Genomic DNA, 19,040 nt, shown 5'->3' with positions numbered 1-19,040 from the left:
GCCCCCCTCCCCCCCTATCTGTTTAACTTGAGATGAATGAATAAAGAGTCATCATAATCAGACTTAGACCCTTGGCATACTCATTGGGCTTACCTGACGTGGCAGGCTCGGACATAGCAGATGTGCTTTTCTTGGGATACAAAACTGCACATTTTTATGGAGAACCGTAATTTTGTATCCCGAGGAGAGTACATCTATGATTTTCAAGTGTGTCATATGTTAGATAAGTCAAGTGAGTTGCATCGTGCCTAAGTCAGGTTATCAGCACTCATGAATTAATAAATTTCGAACAAAATTATGGCGCGGTAGAGTTGATGATCAGTCCAACTTTGAAGCGAGTAGGCGGCTCCTCCTTGCGTTAGGACATGTTTCACACCCCTACCTCCGCTTCTAAGCTTTTTCCTATTGCGTTCAATTCAATTCCTTAGGGGTCTCATCTCTAGCCTTCGGCCTTCGGTGGGACCTAGCATTGTTTGATTCTCATAGCTAGTCAATTATTCACACAATTTTCCATGGCCGTAGAAGGCGGGTAGAATCTTCTCTCTCTTTCTCTCTCTCTATAAATATCACAGGTTTCTATTGTTTCTTCTCGTACACTTGAAGAAAATCTTCCACCTTAAAGATCAAGGACTAGGAGAATATGAAGGTATACCTTAATAACTTTTTTAATTTGTTTGTTCTATTGTTGTTAATCTTTGAAGTTTGTGTTATTTGGTGTATGAGGTTGGAGGTGATGATCTCATCATATATGATTTGGAGAGATTATAGTTAAGAAATAAGTAGTAAATAATTAGCAGTGTCATGATTGTGGTTGTTGTGATTGTGCAGCAAAAGATTGTACTAAAGGTAGAAATGCCTTGCCAGAAATGCCGTACCAAGGCCCTCAAGATCGTTTCAAAGTTTGGTTCGTCTTTAATCATCATCAAAAATGACAAAAACTTGTTTCTTTGTGATTGTTCTGTTAATGAAGTTGTTACAGAATTCTCCCCCCGAATCCTGATAATCTGACTTAGGCACGTGACATACTCAATTGACACCCTTGACATGATAGGTTTGAAAATCATAGTTGTACTCTTCTCGAGATACAAAATGGCACATTTTTATGAGGAGCCGTAGTTCTATATCCCAAGGAAAGTATCTACGATTTCCAAGCCTGTCACTTCAGGGGTGTTGATTGAGTATGAGATGTGGCCAAATCAGATTATCACTGACTCTTCTCCCCAGCCGGCTGACATAGTCATTTTCGTTGAACCCGGCATGCATGCATGCGTTTCTCAATCCTACTTCATCAGCTTTGCTGTTTTTAATTTTATTTTTTATGAAAACATTTTCTTTATGATTTGGCCTTTTTCATTCTCTTTTAATAATCTTATATCATATGGTTGTTTTAAGTTAAAATTTTAGTTCTTACTTACATATACTTAAAAATAAAAAAGAAATAACAAACACAAAATGTAAAATGAGAAGAAATTAATCAAGCTACGTTCTTGGAGGCAATCAATCTTTTTCCCAATAACAAGCAACTCCGTCTCCCTCCCCCTCAAATATATTTGGTTGAGAAATTTATCAAAACATGATCCACTTTTGACGAAATTCTGATTTTGAATCAGTATTCATTTTAATTTTCAAAACGTGAAGTGCAACATGATTTTTAAAGTGACAATCTCACAGATATTTTTTCCAAAGTGACAATTTCATTGGTTTTTATAATGTTAATCTCTCTAAAAGTAGTAAACTTGCAAGATTGGTACTTTTATAACCAGCGAGATTGTCACTTTGGAAAAAAAATACCTGTGAGATTGTCTTTTGAAAAGTCTACGATCTCGCACTCTATATTTTTTAGAATTAAAATTAACAAAGAGCTGAAATTGAAATTTTTTCTTATTCAACTCACGAAATGGTTATTTACACCTTCCCCCCCCTTTGATCGGCAATCCTATTTGTTTTTGCCAATTAGAAAACCCTATTGACTTGATTACGTAAATATTTTTATAACTCAAATAATTTCTTAGTGTCCCCAAACTAAATACAAAACACCCATGCACAATTATACCTTTGTTTCTAAAACTAGATCAAATAATGATTCAAGTGGGTTGAGTAAAATATTGTATAAAACTCATGTCAAAATTCCTGGAAAGCCAAACTTATTTTTTGCAGAGCCATTCTTTCTTTTATCGGGAGTAATTAATGGTTCAACTAAAAACTTGACCAAAACTATAAGATTTTGGAAAAGTTCCATTTTTAAGATAGGATTTTTGAGACGAAAAAAAGTATTGTTAACTTTGTGAAAAAATATTATTAATGAATTGTAAAAGATATAATTCTTCATGGAATTGGGTACAGACCCGAAGGTCCATGACCAGCTAGGTGGTTGTATACCTCAGTTTGTCTTATTCAAGATATGAATTGATCACACATAATGTCTCTGATCAAATTGATTGGTGGGCTGTTCAAATGAAACTAAGGGTATGTTTGATTGCATGGAAAGTCACTTTCCATGGAATTTGAAATCCATGGAAATTTAGTTGTGGAAAATAGGTAGGGTTGGAAAATCAAATTCCATTGTTTACTTTCACTTGGATAAAATCATGGAAAAATATGAGAAAAAAGAATAAGAGGAGAAGGAGGAAGAAGATGAGAGGAGGGGGAGAGGAAGAAGAAGATGACGAGGAAGAGGGAGGGGGGAGGATGTGGCGATGAAGATGGCGACGACGGCTGTGATGACGGCGACGGTGGCGGCGGTTATGACGACGACGGTGGAGGTAAGTGAGGAAGATGGGAGGAGAACGTCGTGGTAGTGATGGCGGAGGAGGTGAGGGATGGAGAAGAAGGAGAAGAAGAGAGAGAGAAAAGGTGGTCAGAGACAGAGCCGACGGCGATGACAATGACAGCGAGGTTAGTGTAATAGTGGTGGTGGTGGTGGTAGGGAAGAATTGAGGATGGAAAATATGGGTGGATTTCATTTTCCCACCTATATGGGTGGGAAAGTGAAATCCATGATTTAGTGGACTTTTTGAATGGGGTGGAAAATTAATTTCCATTTCCATGTGCAATCAAACACTTGAAAAATGTCATTTTTCATGGAAATTGATTTTCCACCCTATTTTCCATGTGCAATCAAACATACCCTAAACTCACTGAACAATGCTTGACTTTGAATCGAAGTCTACAAAATCACAATCTGAAAAATCAACTTGACCTTTATAATCGTTATCAACCTGGAATAAACATAAACCATCCCATCACATAACCAAATCGTAGATCATTTGCCTCGGGATGCATTAGAAAATTCTTTTTCATATGCATCCCGAGGCAAATGATCTACTGATCTATGAAATTGCATCATGGAATTCCCACAAAGTTAGATTCATGGGATCATACCCCTTTTAAAAGCACACACATTTCAGATATTTCAGCCAATAATAATATATATAAATAAAAAAAATAAAATTAGTTGTTTCTTAAGATGTACGTATAGTACACGTTGACCACAGTTAAAAAGTTAATTTGTGATGAAAGTTTTTGATACACAGATGTGAACTCAGTAATGTTGGATGGAGCGGAGAAAGATCAACTGGTAGTAATTGCAGATGGAGTGGACTCTGTTAAATTAACGTCACGTTTGAAGAAGAATGTTGGACATGCAACTATAATTAGTGTTGGAGAGGTGAAGGAAGAAAAACCGAAGATCAAAGATGAAAAACCGAAGATCAAAGATGAAAATCCAGCGGTTGAACAAATCCTAAACTACTACCAGGATCCATATTCAGTGGTGGTTGAAGATCCAAAACCCAGTCAATGCTGTCAAATGTGAATTTATTTAAAGAGTTAAATTCTATGAGGAGATGGTGAGTTACTGAGTTAAGGTAGTTGAGTTTAATTTAATAGGAGGGTACTTTTAATGAGTTAAAGTTGGATTAGAACTGTTTTAGTGGTCTTTATACGTATAAATCTCTTTGTAATTGATATAAATTTAAAATGAATGGATGTTGAGCTTTTACTTATAGATAGTTTTGATTTCTAACAATCGTAATTCAAATTAGGGATGCCCACCAAATCTAATTCATCATATGTCATTTGGATATATATATATATATATATATGGGAAATGTTCAACACCCTAAGCTTTACCCTACACTTTAACGAATGTGTTTTGTCCTACATGGGTTAGAAGTTTTGGAATGGGCTGATTTTTTGTGAGGATGATCTTCTATGATTTCTATGATTAGAAGATCATCCTCACTAAAAATTAGCCCATTCCGAAATTTTTAGCCCCATGTTTACAAATTGAAAAATCGTGGACTGTCCATTTTTTGTAAACCATTTTTTGATGGGGTTAGAAGTTTTGGAATGAGCTGATTTTTGATGAGGATGATCTCCTCACCATAGAGATCATCCTCACCAAAAATCAGTCTATTTCAAAACTTCTAACCCATGGAGGACAAAACATGTTTGTTAAAGTGTCTAGTAAAGCTTAGGGTGGGGAATGGGACCCATATATATATATATAGAGAGAGAGAGGGAGCGGTTCAGCAGCCACACATGGTGCCACACATTTTTTGTAAATTACTTTTGATGGGGTTACAAGTTTTGGAATAGGTTGATTTTTTGTGAGGATGATCTCTACGGTGAAGAGATCATCCTCACCAAAAATCAGCTTATTTTGAAACGTCTAACCCAAGTTTACAAGTTGAAGAATCGTGGACCATCCAATTTTTGTAAATCACTTTAGTTGAAGAGATCATCTATATATATATATATATATAGAGTCATCCAATCCTGTCCGTTCAGATGGTGGGCTCTCTTATTCTTAATTAGGATCTAACAAATACACAAACAAAGAGGATTAGAAACTAAGTGAGCCAAACAATTCAATAATATAGTTGGATCCACAAGCGCACCCATAAGCTGAACAAGTATGATCTTGAATTATGCACCAATACATTTATTGAGACTTGAGAGTATTTTAATACTTATGGAAGAAATTTTTTGGTACACAAAAATCTGAGATCCACCAATCACATGAGCCCACATCCCTAATTTACAAAATTACTCTTTCAGACTTGACGTTGTACGCACGGGAGAGTTTGTGAACACTGTGACAAAAATTCTGTGAGAAAAAAAAAAACACTTCTTATAAAATGATACATTTTGTAATATTAAAAATCTCATTGACATTTTTTTTATAGTAATTATAGCAGTTATGCATAATCAATTACTACGTACATTAAAAATATTCAATTTGAGAAAACAAAAATAGCCTTGCCTTTTTTCAATAAAGATGAGCATTTAATAAATTTCGAAGGTGTATTTACTATATCTTAACATATATCCTCAGGGCACAAGTTAACAACACCCTTTTATAAAATACATTTTTTTGAATGTTCAAATATCCTTCTTCTTTATATTAAAAGATAAAACGATAAATGCATTTCAAAATAATAAATACCATCTCTCCTTCAAATTGTTTTATCTCTACTAATAAACATTAAGCAAGACCCACTCAAAAGATGATGGCTCACCAAGCATAAATGTAAGAGTAGCACTGGGGTGACATAGGATTTACTGTGATTCTCACAATTCTGACGTGAAGATGTATACATAATCATAGATGATTTTTACTTGTACTGTGAGAACACATATTTATGGTTATGTGCACATCCCATGTCAAACTTGTGAGAATCGCAATAAATATCCTGTGTCATTCCAACATTTCCCTAAATGTAGATACCAACTACTTCGAAATTGGATCCTATAAATAAAATTATAAATATTATTGAGAATATGTAATTTTATCAACAATTTTGGGGCCTAACAATATTAAACAGTCTTTGAAGACTATCAACATCCTTAACAGTAATGTAGTACCACTATTGATTACCCCTTGGATTTCTTATAACCTAATATTGTCTAAGTTAAGATCCCCTTGGATTTCTTATAACCTAAAATTCAAAGTGATAACTTGAGAAGCATATCTAACCACTTAACAAATCCTATAAATTTTCTGGATATTTGATAGGCCTTTGCTACATAAAATCAATTACTTGCTGAAGTTTATTAATTATATGATGCTTAAAATTACAACACAAATTTGAAAGCCTCATTATATTATATATGCATGATTCATTGATTCCTAAAAATTATTTTGGATTTGGTAAGTTTAAGATGTCTAAAATAAATTATTAAACGATGGATCTTTCCTGTTAACATTGCAATCAACAAATAAAATATCATTAAAGAAGACTTCACGAAGAAAACAAAGTGTGGGTCATTGATGTATGGCTTCAACAACATCCAACCGTCAAAGGTCTTCAGTGCGTGGTGACTTTGAAGTTTATTTTGTCTTGTTAGATGACTTGCTATTGGCTTTAGATAAAATCAATTAAATTCTGGAAACTGAGTCAGTTAAATTAGGACTCACGTTTTTACCTATCTTTTGACAAAGTTTTTTAATTTAATTAATAAATCATAAATAATTTGAAAAAATAAAAATAAATAATCAATGAATGTGTCAAATAATGCGTGTATAATTCATGAATTGTTTGAAGAATTACTAATGATGAACCAACCCATCTCAATCGTTCTTACGTCTAGAAATAGTGAGATATCTCTCTAGTTGGGCCAATGGGCCATGGCATGAAGTATGACGACCCTTCAAATTCAAATACCAACTTTATTTAACCTTTCCTTTCCCAAAAAAAAAATATATATATATACTGAATGAATATATTCTTTCATCACGTGAAAGAAAGACATATAGTCTTTATCAGACAGCAAAAAATAACATATATAGTCTTTATCAGAGGGGCCAACCAAACATAAATTCCACAAAAAAGCAAATTACGTGTGACTTGGTGCACATATGAGAGAGAGAGAGAGAGAGAGAAATCTAGTGGTGTAACAACAAAAAAGACACCGAACCCCTCCATAATAGAGAGAGAGAGAGACCGAATCCCTCCAAAAGTGGACTATATATATAATATTTAAAAGAAAAATTGTGGGGGACTACGTTGTCCATTGGTCTCCATGTAGTTACGCCACTGAATGAATCAGAGGTATGATGCCATATGTATTAAAAATAAATAAGAGTGATTGATTAGGCGAAGAGAAAATTGTGTGAGACCATGGGTTGACGAATAAAGACTCTTGTTAAGGAAAAATAATGCTAAGGTGCTGAATCAATAGCACCATGACACGTGTATTGAGAAAAATAATGTTTTAAGATAACATATAGGAAATAGTGAAAAAATATGGGGGGAAAGAATCGACTTTTTGGCACTTATTTTTTTTATGTGCACCCAAGGTAGAGGATTGGAAACCCTCTTCCCACACCTCAACACATACTACATAAGTCACAAATCAAGAAATTAATGTCTAAATCGCTCTTTTTGAAAATTTCTTTGGATTGTGGCTTATGAGGCAAGTATTGAGGTATGGGAGGAGGGTTTTAATCGTCCACCTAGGTGCATACGATCTAGACTAATTTTTTAATTTGTTTTCTTGTGTAGACCCAGGTCAAGGTATTCAATTTGAAAACATAAGAGGGCATTTAAAATATTCAGCAAAATGTGGATACGCTTGATATTTTGCAAAGCTAATTGAGACTTATCTAATAGCATAAATATCTTTATATTCAATTCACAAAATTGTTATTTACACCTTTATGTTTTTTCCTTTTTTGCGGTAACCCTATTTGATTTCCTCCACTAGAAAACCCTATCGACTTGATTACGTAAATATTTTTTTAAACACAAATAATTTATGTATCCCCAAACTAAATACAAAACACCCTTGCACAATTATACCTTTGTTTCTAAAATCAGATCAAATAGTGGTTCAAGTGGGTTGAACAAAATATTATATAAAACTCATTTCAATTCCTGGAAAACCAAACCTATTTTTTGTAGAATCATTCATTTCTTCCATCGGGAGTAATTAATGGTTCAACTAAAACTTGACCAAAACTATAAGATTTTGGAGAGAAAAAAGTATTGTTAACTTTGTGAAAAAAAAATTATTAATGAATTGTATAAGATAAAATTCTTCATTTATTTTATATTATTATTTATAAGAATAATGATTTTCTAATTAGAACATCTTCACTTAGGCAATACTCGATTAATGTGACACGGACACGGAACCATAAATCTTTTTCCTCGACATACACAACTACACATCTTTTATGGGAATGTGCAATTGTGTATCTTGAGAAAAAAGGATCTATGATTTTGCATTTGTGTCACATCAACGAAGTATTGATTGATTGAGTGAAGACTTTCTAATTAGAAAATCAGCACTTTACTTATAAATAAGTGCAAATATTTTTGTAAGTTAAAAATATTAATTAATATAGATTTGTCGACGATACTCACCCTTCTATATTTTATGGAGGAAAAACTTAGGGTATGTTTGATTGCATGGAAAGTCACTTTCTATGGTATTTGAAATTCATGGAAAAATAATTGTGGAAAATAGGTAAGGTTGGAAAATCCAATTTCATTGTTTGGTTTTACTTTGAGAAAATCATGAAAAAAATATAAGAAAAAAGAATAAGAGGAGAAGGAGGAAGAAGATGAGAGGAGGGGGAAAGGAAGAAGAAGATGACGAGGAAAAGGGAGGGGGGAGGATGTGCCGACAGTGGAGGCGGCAACGGCGACGATGGTAAATGAGGAAGATGGGGGGAGAACATGGTGGTGGCGAAGGAGGTGAGGGATGGAGAAGAAGAAGAGAAAGAGAGAGAGAGAGAGAGAGAAGGTGGTCGGAGACGGAGTAAACGATGACGACGATGGTGACAACAGTGACGACGATGGTGACGACAGCAACGACGAGATTAGTGTAATGGTGGTGGTGGTAGGAAAGAATTGGAGATGGAAAATATGGGTGAATTTCATTTTCCCACCCATATGGGTGGGAAAATGAAATTCATGTTTTTGTGGACTTTTTGATTGGGGTGGAAAATGAATTTCCATTTTCATGTGCAATCAAACACTTGAAAAATGTCATTTTCCATGCAAAATTAATTTTTCACCCTATTTTTCATGTACAATCAAACATACCCTTAAATTTTTTACTCAAGGAAAATTGATTCGGATTGAAATCTAGGATTTTATAAATCCCCAATCAACCAATTGGTCCCGCATGTATTGAAGGTCTTATACGACTGGTCAATTAATGGGATTTTGTTAAATCTCATATCATCTCTCTTTATTATGAAAATCACAATACATCTTTTTTTAAAATGTATCCTGAGGCAAATGATCTACTGTTCTATGAAATTGCATCATACGGGGGTCTCTTTCAATTCCCACAAAGTTAGATTCATGGGATCATACCCCTTTTAAAAGCACACACATTTCAGATATTTCAGCCAATAATAATATAAATAAATAAATAAAATAAAATAAAATAAAACTAATTATTTCTTAAGATGTATGTATAGTATACGTTGACCACAATTAAAAAGTTAATTTGTGATGAAAGTTTTTGATACACAGATGTGGACTCAGTAATGTTGGATGGAGCGGAGAAAGATCAACTAGTAGTAATTGGAGATGGAGTGGCCTACATTAAATTAACGTCACGTTTGAAGAAGAATGTTGGACATGCAATTATAATTAGTGTTGGAGAGGTGAAGGAAGAAAAAAAAGAAGAGCAAAGATGAAAATCCAGCAGTTGAACAAATCCTAAACTACTACCAAGATCCATACTACTCATATTCAGTGGTGGTTGAAGATCCAAAATCCAATCAATGCTGTCAAATGTGAATTTTAGAGGAATAGTGCTGTAATATATATAAGTTATACTATTTAAGTTAAATCGTAGATCAAGTTATATCAAATAGTCTGAAAATATTTGTCAAACCGTTTGACAAACAGTAGAGCACCAAACAAAATCCTATATATATAATCATCCAATCCCGTCCATTCAGATCCTGATCGATGGTGGACTTTCTTATTCTTAATTAGGATCTAACAAATACACAAACAAAGAGGATTAGAAGCTAAGTGAGCCATACAATTCAATAATATAGTTGGATCTACCAGTTAATAATTATATTGTCCACCAATATATTGATAGAGACTTGAGAGTGTTTTAATACTTAAGGAAGAAATTTTTTTAGCTCACAAAAATCTGGGATCCACCAATCACATGAGCCCGCCGCATCCCTTATAGGGGTGTTAATGGATAGCCGAAATCCGAATTCGAATTTGAAAAATCGGATATAATAGAAAATTTCGAATATCGGATTCGGATTCGGATGTTATTTTAACATTTGAAAAAATTTCAGATACGAATTCGGATATTACGATATCCGATTTGATAATATCCGCTCCGATATTCATGTTACGCAACAAAAATTATTTATATACATATATGCTCTCGTGTATGCGAGTTTCACAACGATATGGAACTGGAATATTTATCTTCTCTAATCTCTCATCCGTAAATCAGAACGTTTCTAGCAACCGTGGGTTTCCACTGTATAAGCTTCCAGTCACCCTCTTCTCCGGCCGACGAAGATCGAGGTAGGTATTTCCTCTCTCTCTCTCTCTCTCTCTCTCTCTCACAGAGTAAATCTAAACCCCACTTTTTTTCAATCGTTTGAGCTCCGCAACGGCATAACCGCCATCGTCTCCACCATCATCTCCGCCATCGTCTCCGGTCGGCGAGCATCAAGTAGTTTCTTCATCTCTCTCTCTCTCTCTCTCACAGTCTCAGTAAAACCCTATGTATTATTCAAAATTTTCATAAATTTTTTTTCAAAAATCAAAGTTTATTTGATTTTAAAAAAATTTTTTTTTTTTCAGAAATCAAAGCTTATTTGATTTTAAGTCTGAAATACGTTGAAGATTAAAACTTATGAAGTTGAAAAAATTAGGAAAATCGATTTTTTTACATCGAATTAGGATTTTTATCGAATCGGATATCCGATATATTTTTTGAATTCGAATTCGAATATTGGTTAAAGATATCCGATCGGATTCGAATTCGAATTCGGATATCAATATTTTTTTTCGGATTCGAATTCGGATACAGCACTATCCGTTCGGATAGGTATCCGTTGACAGCCCTAATCCCTTATTTACAAAACTACTCTTTGAGACTTGATGTGGTACGCACGGGAGCCTCTATGAGCACTGATAAAATGATATGTTTTATAATATTAAAAATCTCATTGACATTTTTATATATATAGTAATTATAACAGTTATGCATAAGCAATTACTATGTACATTAAAAATATTCAATATGAGAAAATAAAAATAACCTTATCTTTTTCAATAAAGATGAGCATTTAATAAATTTTGGAAGTGTATTTAATATATCTTAATATATATCCTTACGGCACAAGTTAACAATACCTTTTTATAAAATACATTTTGTGATCTTTTTTCTTCGTATTAAAAGATAAAATAATAAATACATTTTAAAGTAATAAATATCATGTCATCTTCAAATTGTTATATCTCTACCGATAACACTAAGCCAGACCACTCAAAAGAAGATGGGCCACCAAGCATTTATCTAACTATCAATTACTTCAAAATTGGATGCTATAAATAAAATTATAAATATTATCAATAATATGTAATTTTATTAACAATTTGAGGCCTAAAAACATTTAATAGTCTTCACACCTTTAACAGACACATCGTACCACTATTAATTACCCCTTGGATTCTTCTAACCCAAGGAATTTAATACTTACTTGCCATTTCACACTTGACAAATACTATTTCATCATTTATATTTTGAAGTTTATTTTGTCATGTTCGATGACTTGGTATTGACTTAGATTAAATCAATTAAAAATCATAATCTGTGTATAATTCATGAATTGTTCGACGAATTAATAATGATGCATATGATGACCCAACCCATCTCAATCGTTCTTACATCTAGAAATAGCGAGATATCTCTCTTGTTGGGCCAATGGGCCATGGCATGAAGTATGACCGCCCTTCAAAATCAAATACCAACTTTATTTAACCTTCCCTTTCCGGGAAAAAAAATATTGAATGAATATGATCACGTGAAAAAAAAAAACATATAGGCCCTGCTAGTTTGCACCTTAGACAAATGCAAACATAAGTGTTTATATTTGTTTGCGGTATGTGAGTGCTTGGATGCTAAAATTCTGGTGGGCCCCACCATAAAGCAATACAAAACTTAATTAAAATTACAACGAAATCTCCACAAAGTATTGCGGAGAAAATACCTCCACAAAAATTTACGTTATGTTAAGTTTCCTCTCTCTCTCTCTCTCTCTCTCTTTCTCTCTCTAACTTCTTAAACTTCTCTCTCTCCGCTCTCTTTGACTTTCCCCAACTTCTTAAACATTTCTCAACGTTAATATAATTATTATTTAAACAAAAAATCATGAGATAGAATCCTACTTGGAGCTAGTTTCTATTTATATTTTAAAATTGTAAAAAAAAAAAAATAATAAATAAATAAAAATAAAATCATTTTTTAAATATGGACGTTTTTTTTTTTAAATATAAGAAAAACGAGCGAGCGGGATAGAATCCTACCTCGTTAATTTATATTTATTTTTAAATTAAAAAAATAATTGTGGGATAATAGTCTTACTTGTATTAATTTATATTTATTTTTTATAAATGAAAAAAATATATTTTTCATTAGATGTAGGGTATTAAAATGAGTTTGGGATGAGTTACATTTAAGCACTATTAATGATAATATTGACATATTTGGGGCAATGGGGTTGCTTTTCAAAATGAAAAATTAGCAAATAGATGTTGGTATCATGTAGTAGATGTTTAAGGTAAATTGTAAGTGATTAAAGAAATTTTGGATTTCTATTATAATCCTGATTTAAAGAGAATAGCATTGTATGACCTATATGAAAATGCTTTGTTTATAATTTTTTGATTTGTTTTAAAGTAATATGTAACTATTTATCATTTTTTTATTTAATCTTAAACAAGGTTTTAAAAAGAAAAATAATTTTTTTTTCAATTTTTTTATTTTTTTATTTTATTTTTATTTATTTTACGTTTACGTGATAATTAAGCAAATGTAAAATTTTTCATTAGACACAATCAAGCACTCTAATTACAAAACTATGTAAATTTCAGTAAACACAAAAATTTTGCAAACACAAAATTTTGTGTTTGTGGTAGTTTACGTTGCAAACAAGCAGGGCCATAATCTTTATCAGACTCAGCAAAAAAGCATATATAGGAGCCAAGCAAACATAAATTCCACAAAAATAATTAGGGTCCTTCCCATACTTCAACCAAATTCCAAAATTTGGTGAGGCCCATGAATAAAGCAAATTACGAGTGACTCGGTGCACATATGTGAGAGAGAGAGAGTTAGTAGTTAATCTAGTGGTGTAACATCCAAATACACCGAACCCCTCCATAATAAACTAACTTCATGAAAAAGATCAAATCAATTAATTAGGACTCATGTTTTTACCTATCTTTTCAATTAGAGCCGTGATAATAGGCCTTGTCACGTGGCATGGTCAATCGACTCCTTAACACGACAAGTTCGAGAATTGTAGATTTATGTGTTTCAAGATACATGATTTGCACCTCCCCTTAAAAAAAATATATTCCGAGGGAGCAGTGTATCCCAAGACATACAGATCTACAATTCCCAACCTTATCTATATAAGGAGTCAATTGAATATACCACCTGGCGAGTTATATTATCAGGACTCTTTCAATTAATGTGAATCAAAAGATTTGCCGGGTTTCACGCTTGACAAATACTACTTTATCATTTATAATTGAAGTTTAGCTCATCCATGACTCTGGCTGGATCAAATCGACAGCTGAGTCGGTTAAATTAGGACTCATATTTTGACCTGTATTTTCACCAAGTTGTTTAATTTAGAGAGTTGCTATTGCCACACCAACTGCATGCAGTTTTGGTCAGGGAGTCGATTGTGTATGCCACCTGGCGAGTCATATTATCAGGACTCTTTCAATTAATGTGAATCGGAAGAATTGCGGTTTCACACTTAACAAATACTACCTTATCATTTATGTTAGAAATTTAACTCGTCCATGACTCTGGCTAGATCAAATCAACAGTTGAGTCGGTTAAAGTAGGACTCAATGTTTTGACCAATCTTTTCACCAAGTTGTTTAATTTAGAGAGTTGCAATTCGTTGGTGATTTACATAGGAATTGGTGTGGTAATAGTAGCTTTCTTAATTTGATTAGCAAATCATATATAATTTGTAAATGATGGTGATTTTTTTTGAGGAATTCTCACATTATTCAGAAAAGGAAAATGTTGAACTGACTTGGTTGGATATTGTGTTCAACACTCTGCAGAATTAGAAGCGTAGGACATTATAATTGTATCTTGAGGAAATAAATCTATGGCTATGTGAGCACTATCAGGTCAGTACAGTGTTGAACACAGTGTCCAATGAAGTCACACGACTCTTCAGAAAATTCATGTATAATTCATGAATTGTTGGAAAAATTACTAACTATGCTTAATGACCCACCACCCAATCTCAATCGTTCTTTCATTAGCGAGACATCTCTAGTTGGGGAGGTCAATGGGCCATGGCATCAAGTATCACTCTTCAAAGTTCAAACACAAGCTTTAGTTAACCCCTCCTTTGCAAGGAAAAAAATATATTGAATGAATGAAAGTAAACATATAGTCTTTTTATAATAGAGGATAACCCCAAAACTTGAAAATTCCACGAAAGTAAGTAGGGTGGTCTTTCGCATGTTTCTAACCAAGTCCAAGGGGTCCATTACTTGGTGACGCCTATAAATAGAGCCAAGGACGTGTGACTCGGTGCACATAGTAAGAGAAGAGAGAGAGAGAGAGAGAGAGAGAGAGACAGAGAGAGAGAGAGAGAGTATAGTTAATCCGGTGTAAGTGTAACATCTAATCCCTCTATAATAAACTATCTTCACCAAGATCGACTGTTTCATTAAGAAGATGAAGGTATGAATTATAAAACACATATGAGCAGGATTCTATATTTATATATGTGTGTGTGAATTATATATGTGCTTGTCTAATTCTAAGTAGTTGATGGTAATATACTTTGGTTGCAGCAAACAATTGTGATGAAAATCTCGATGAATGGCCCAAACTCGAGGTCCAAAGTTGTGAAGATAATCCGTCGGTTGCAGCGACTGATAATGATGAAAGCTCCCATGGATGTCCCAAAGTACAGGAAAAAAGCTCTCAAGATTGCAGTTAGTGTACCTGGTAATTAATAATTAAGAATTTACATATATTTTGAATTGAGTTGACTCAGTGACTCAGTTTATGCAAATGGTGGTTTGACTTTGATAACTACTGTATGGCTTTGCAGGTGTTGAAAAAGCAGAGGTAAAAGGGGATGAAAAGAATCAAATATCAATAACTGGTAATGAAATCGATTCAATAAAGCTAACAAAGTTGATTAGGAAGAAAGTTGGATACACAGAGCTGATTAGTGTGACACTTGTTAAGGATGAAAAGTAGAAGAGTACTGAAGTAGTGACCATGGTTTGGACATCTGGTGTGCCTACTCCTTACTGCTACTATGAGGTTCCCCACTACAATAATAATAATGGTTGCGCTATCATGTGAGTTACTTACTTTCTCCCTACAAGAAATTGATCAAAGCAGTTCCCCACTCAGACTTTTGTTTTGATAAAAAAAGGATTGAATTGGATGTAGTAACTCTGAATTTTTCAAGTCTTTGGAACTTCCATGTGTTCCTACTTGAAGTTAAACAAATAGATGATCTATGGGTTCTCTTGTTTTTTATTTTTATTTTTTATTAAAGTTGTTTTCAAGGTTTTGTTCCCTCTCCAAATAGGATCGTGATTGTCAAATTGACCATCAACATCCTTAACAGCAATATCCTACCACTATTAATTACCCCTTGGATTTCTTATAATCCAATATTGTCTAATTTAAGGTCCCCTTGGAATATATGGCAAATGAGACAAGTCAAGAATTCAAGATAATTTAAGGAAAGATAGTCTCGAGGACTGTATATTTTTGTTTTTTTTAATGACTCAGCGTGTTCCCACCCCTTACGAAGTAGGACTATTCTTTGCGGGAATGAACATTGATCACTCACAAATTTTGCATGTCAATTTCATTTGAAAATAACATAAAAATTCGAAGTGATGACTTGAAAAACATATCTAACCACTTAACAAATTCTATAAATTTTCTCGATATTTGATAGGCCTTTGCTACATAAAAATCAATTACGTGTAGAAGTTTATTGATTATATGATGCTTAAAATTACAACACAAATTTTGAAAGCCTCATTATTATATATGATTCATTGATTCCTAAAATTATTTTGGATTGGTAAGTTTAAGATGTCTAAAATAAATTATTAAACGATGGATCTGTCCTGTCAACATCGCAATTAACAAATAAAATAACTTGAAAGAAGACTTCATGAAGAAAAAAAAGTGTGGGTCGTTGATGTATGGCTTCAACATATATGATTCATTGATTCTAAAAATTATTTTGGATTTGGTAAGTTTAAGATGTCTAAAATAAATTATTAACAATGGATCTGTCCGTCAACATCGCAATTAACAAATAAATAACTTGAAAGAAGACTTCATGAAGAAAAAAAAGTGTGGGTCGTTGATGTATGGCTTCAACATATATGATTCATTGATTCCTAAAAATTATTTTGGATTTGGTAAGTTTAAGATGTCTAAAATAAATTATTAAACGATGGATCTGTCCTGTCAACATCGCAATTAACAAATAAAATAACTTGAAAGAAGACTTCATGAAGAAAAAAAAGTGTGGGTCGTTGATGTATGGCTTCAACATATATGATTCATTGATTCCTAAAAATTATTTTGGATTTGGTAAGTTTAAGATGTCTAAAATAAATTATTAAACGATGGATCTGTCCTGTCAACATCGCAATTAACAAATAAAATAACTTGAAAGAAGACTTCATGAAGAAAAAAAAGTGTGGGTCGTTGATGTATGGCTTCAACATCCAACCGTCTAAGGTCTTCAGCGCGTGGTGACTTTGAATACTTGCGGTTTCACACTTGACAAATACTATTTCATCATTTATATTTTGAAGTTTATTTTGAATTGTTAGATGACTTGCTATTGGCTTAGATAAAATCAATTAAATTCTGGAAACTGAGTCAGTTAAATTAGGATTCACGTTTTTACCTATCTTTTGACAAAGTTTTTTAATTTAATTAACAAATCATAAATAATTGGAAAAAAATATAATCAATGAATGAGTCAAATAATCCGTGTATAATTCATGAATTGTTTGAAGAATTACTAATGATGCATATGATGAATCAACCCATCTCAATCATTTTTACGTCTATAAATAGCGATAGATCTCTCTAGTTGGACGAATGGTCCATGGCATGAAGTATGATGACCCTTCAAAATCAAATACCAACTTTATTCAAACTTCCCATTCCAGGAAAAAAATATTGAATGAATATCTTCTTGTTGGAATTTAGAGGGTTGAACTGGAAAACCCTTTAATATTCATTTAATTGCAACCATATGGTAAATCAATCTATTAACCATATGGTATTTAAATCCCATGTTTGCTTTATGCTTTTTACTTTATACTTTATGCTTTTTACTTTATTGCTTTATGTTTAGTTGATAGTTTTGATTTTGCCTTGAGTAATTTTTAGTTTCACATCGATTAGGAGAAGAATTGATTTGCAATTCTTAAATAGTTGTGTTTCTAATAGCTTTAAAGTGGATAGAAGTAGTGGGCGGGAGGGTCCAAGAGGAAAACCCATGGTTCTAATTGGAATTTGGATCCACCCATGATTGTCGTATACCTCAGTTTGTCTCATTCAAGATATGAATTGATCACACATGATGTCTCCAATCAAATTGATTGGTAGGCTGTTCAAATGAAACTAAACTCATCACTGAACAATGCTTGACTTGGAATCGAAGTCTACAAAATCACAATCTGAAAAATCAACTTGATCTTTATAATCGTTATCAACCTGGAATAAACATAAACCATGCCAATCACATAATCAAATCGTAGATCATTTGCCTTGGGATGCATTAGAAAATTCTTTTTCAAATGCATCCCGAGGCAAATGATCTACTTTCTATGAAATTGCATCGTGGAATTCCCACAAAGTTAGATTCATGGGATCATTACCCCTTTAAAAGCACACATATTTCAGATATTTCAGCCAATAATAATAATATATAAAATAAAATAAAATAAAAAACTAATTGTTTCTTAAGATGTACGTATAGTATACGTTGACAACAGTTAAAAAGTTAATTTGTGATGAAAGTTTTTGATACACAGATGTGGACTCAATAATGTTGGATGGAGCGGAGAAAGATCAACTGGTAGTAATTGGAGATGGAGTGGACTCCGTTAAATTAACGTCACATTTGAGGAAGAATGTTGGACATGCAATTATAATTAGTGTTGGAGAGGTGAAGGAAGAAAAAAACAAGAACAAAGATGAAACTCCAGCGGTTGAACAAGTCCGAAACTACTAACCAGATCCATACTACCCATATTCAGTGGTGGTTGAAGATCCAAAACCCAGTCAATGCTGTCAAATGTGAATTTTATTTGTTCTTATTGAAACAGTTAAATTCTACCAGGAGACCGAGGAGTTACTGAATTAAGGTAGTTGAGTTTAATTTAATAGGAGGGTACTTTAATGAGTTAAAGTTGGATTAGAACCGTTTTTAGTGGTCTTTATACGTATAAATCAAATCTCTTTGTATTGATATAAATTTAAAATGAATGGATGTTGAGCTTTACTTGTAGATAGTTTTGATTTCTAACAATCGTAATTCAAATGAGGGATGCCCACCAAATCTAATTCATCATATGTCATTTGGATTATATATATATAATATATATATATATATATATATAGGGAAATGTTCTCTATGATATATATATGGTGAGGATGATCTCTATGATTAGAAGATCATCCTCCCCAAAAATCAGCCCATTCCGAAATGTTTAACCTCATGTTTACACGTTGAAAAAATCGTGGACCGTCCATTTTTTGTAAAT

The 19,040-nt window shown here is 33.0% G+C and overlaps 1 protein-coding gene across 5 annotated transcripts; it reads left to right on the top strand.

Annotated features, from left to right (window-relative positions):
* Positions 1 to 74: 74 nt before the first annotated feature.
* On the top strand, positions 75 to 18,618 carry LOC147381623 (heavy metal-associated isoprenylated plant protein 46-like). 5 transcript variants are annotated; one of them, XR_015174458.1, is made up of 4 exons: positions 14,798 to 14,952; positions 15,066 to 15,222; positions 15,329 to 15,584; positions 18,309 to 18,449. XR_015174458.1 is itself a non-coding variant. In XM_086430178.1 (3 exons), exons 1-3 carry the CDS (start codon positions 641 to 643, stop codon positions 18,506 to 18,508), a joined length of 282 nt encoding a protein of 93 aa, XP_086286304.1. In that variant the 5' UTR covers positions 75 to 640; the 3' UTR covers positions 18,509 to 18,618. The 5 variants fall into 5 exon arrangements, 4 of the variants coding, with proteins under 4 accessions (XP_086286304.1, XP_086286301.1, XP_086286300.1 ...); XM_086430178.1 differs by lacking the exons at positions 14,798 to 14,952; positions 15,066 to 15,222; positions 15,329 to 15,584 and adding exons at positions 75 to 646; positions 829 to 904 and having other exon boundaries at positions 18,309 to 18,618; XM_086430175.1 differs by lacking the exons at positions 14,798 to 14,952; positions 15,066 to 15,222; positions 15,329 to 15,584; positions 18,309 to 18,449 and adding exons at positions 75 to 646; positions 829 to 904; positions 3,546 to 3,989.
* Positions 18,619 to 19,040: the final 422 nt, after the last annotated feature.

The sequence above is a fragment of the Akebia trifoliata genome, unplaced genomic scaffold (assembly GCF_017979445.1).
Source record: "Akebia trifoliata isolate Shusen 1 unplaced genomic scaffold, ASM1797944v1 Contig00333, whole genome shotgun sequence".
In the NCBI taxonomy this organism is placed as follows: Eukaryota; Viridiplantae; Streptophyta; class Magnoliopsida; order Ranunculales; family Lardizabalaceae; genus Akebia; species Akebia trifoliata.
This window is presented reverse-complemented; position numbering and strand designations above follow the sequence as displayed.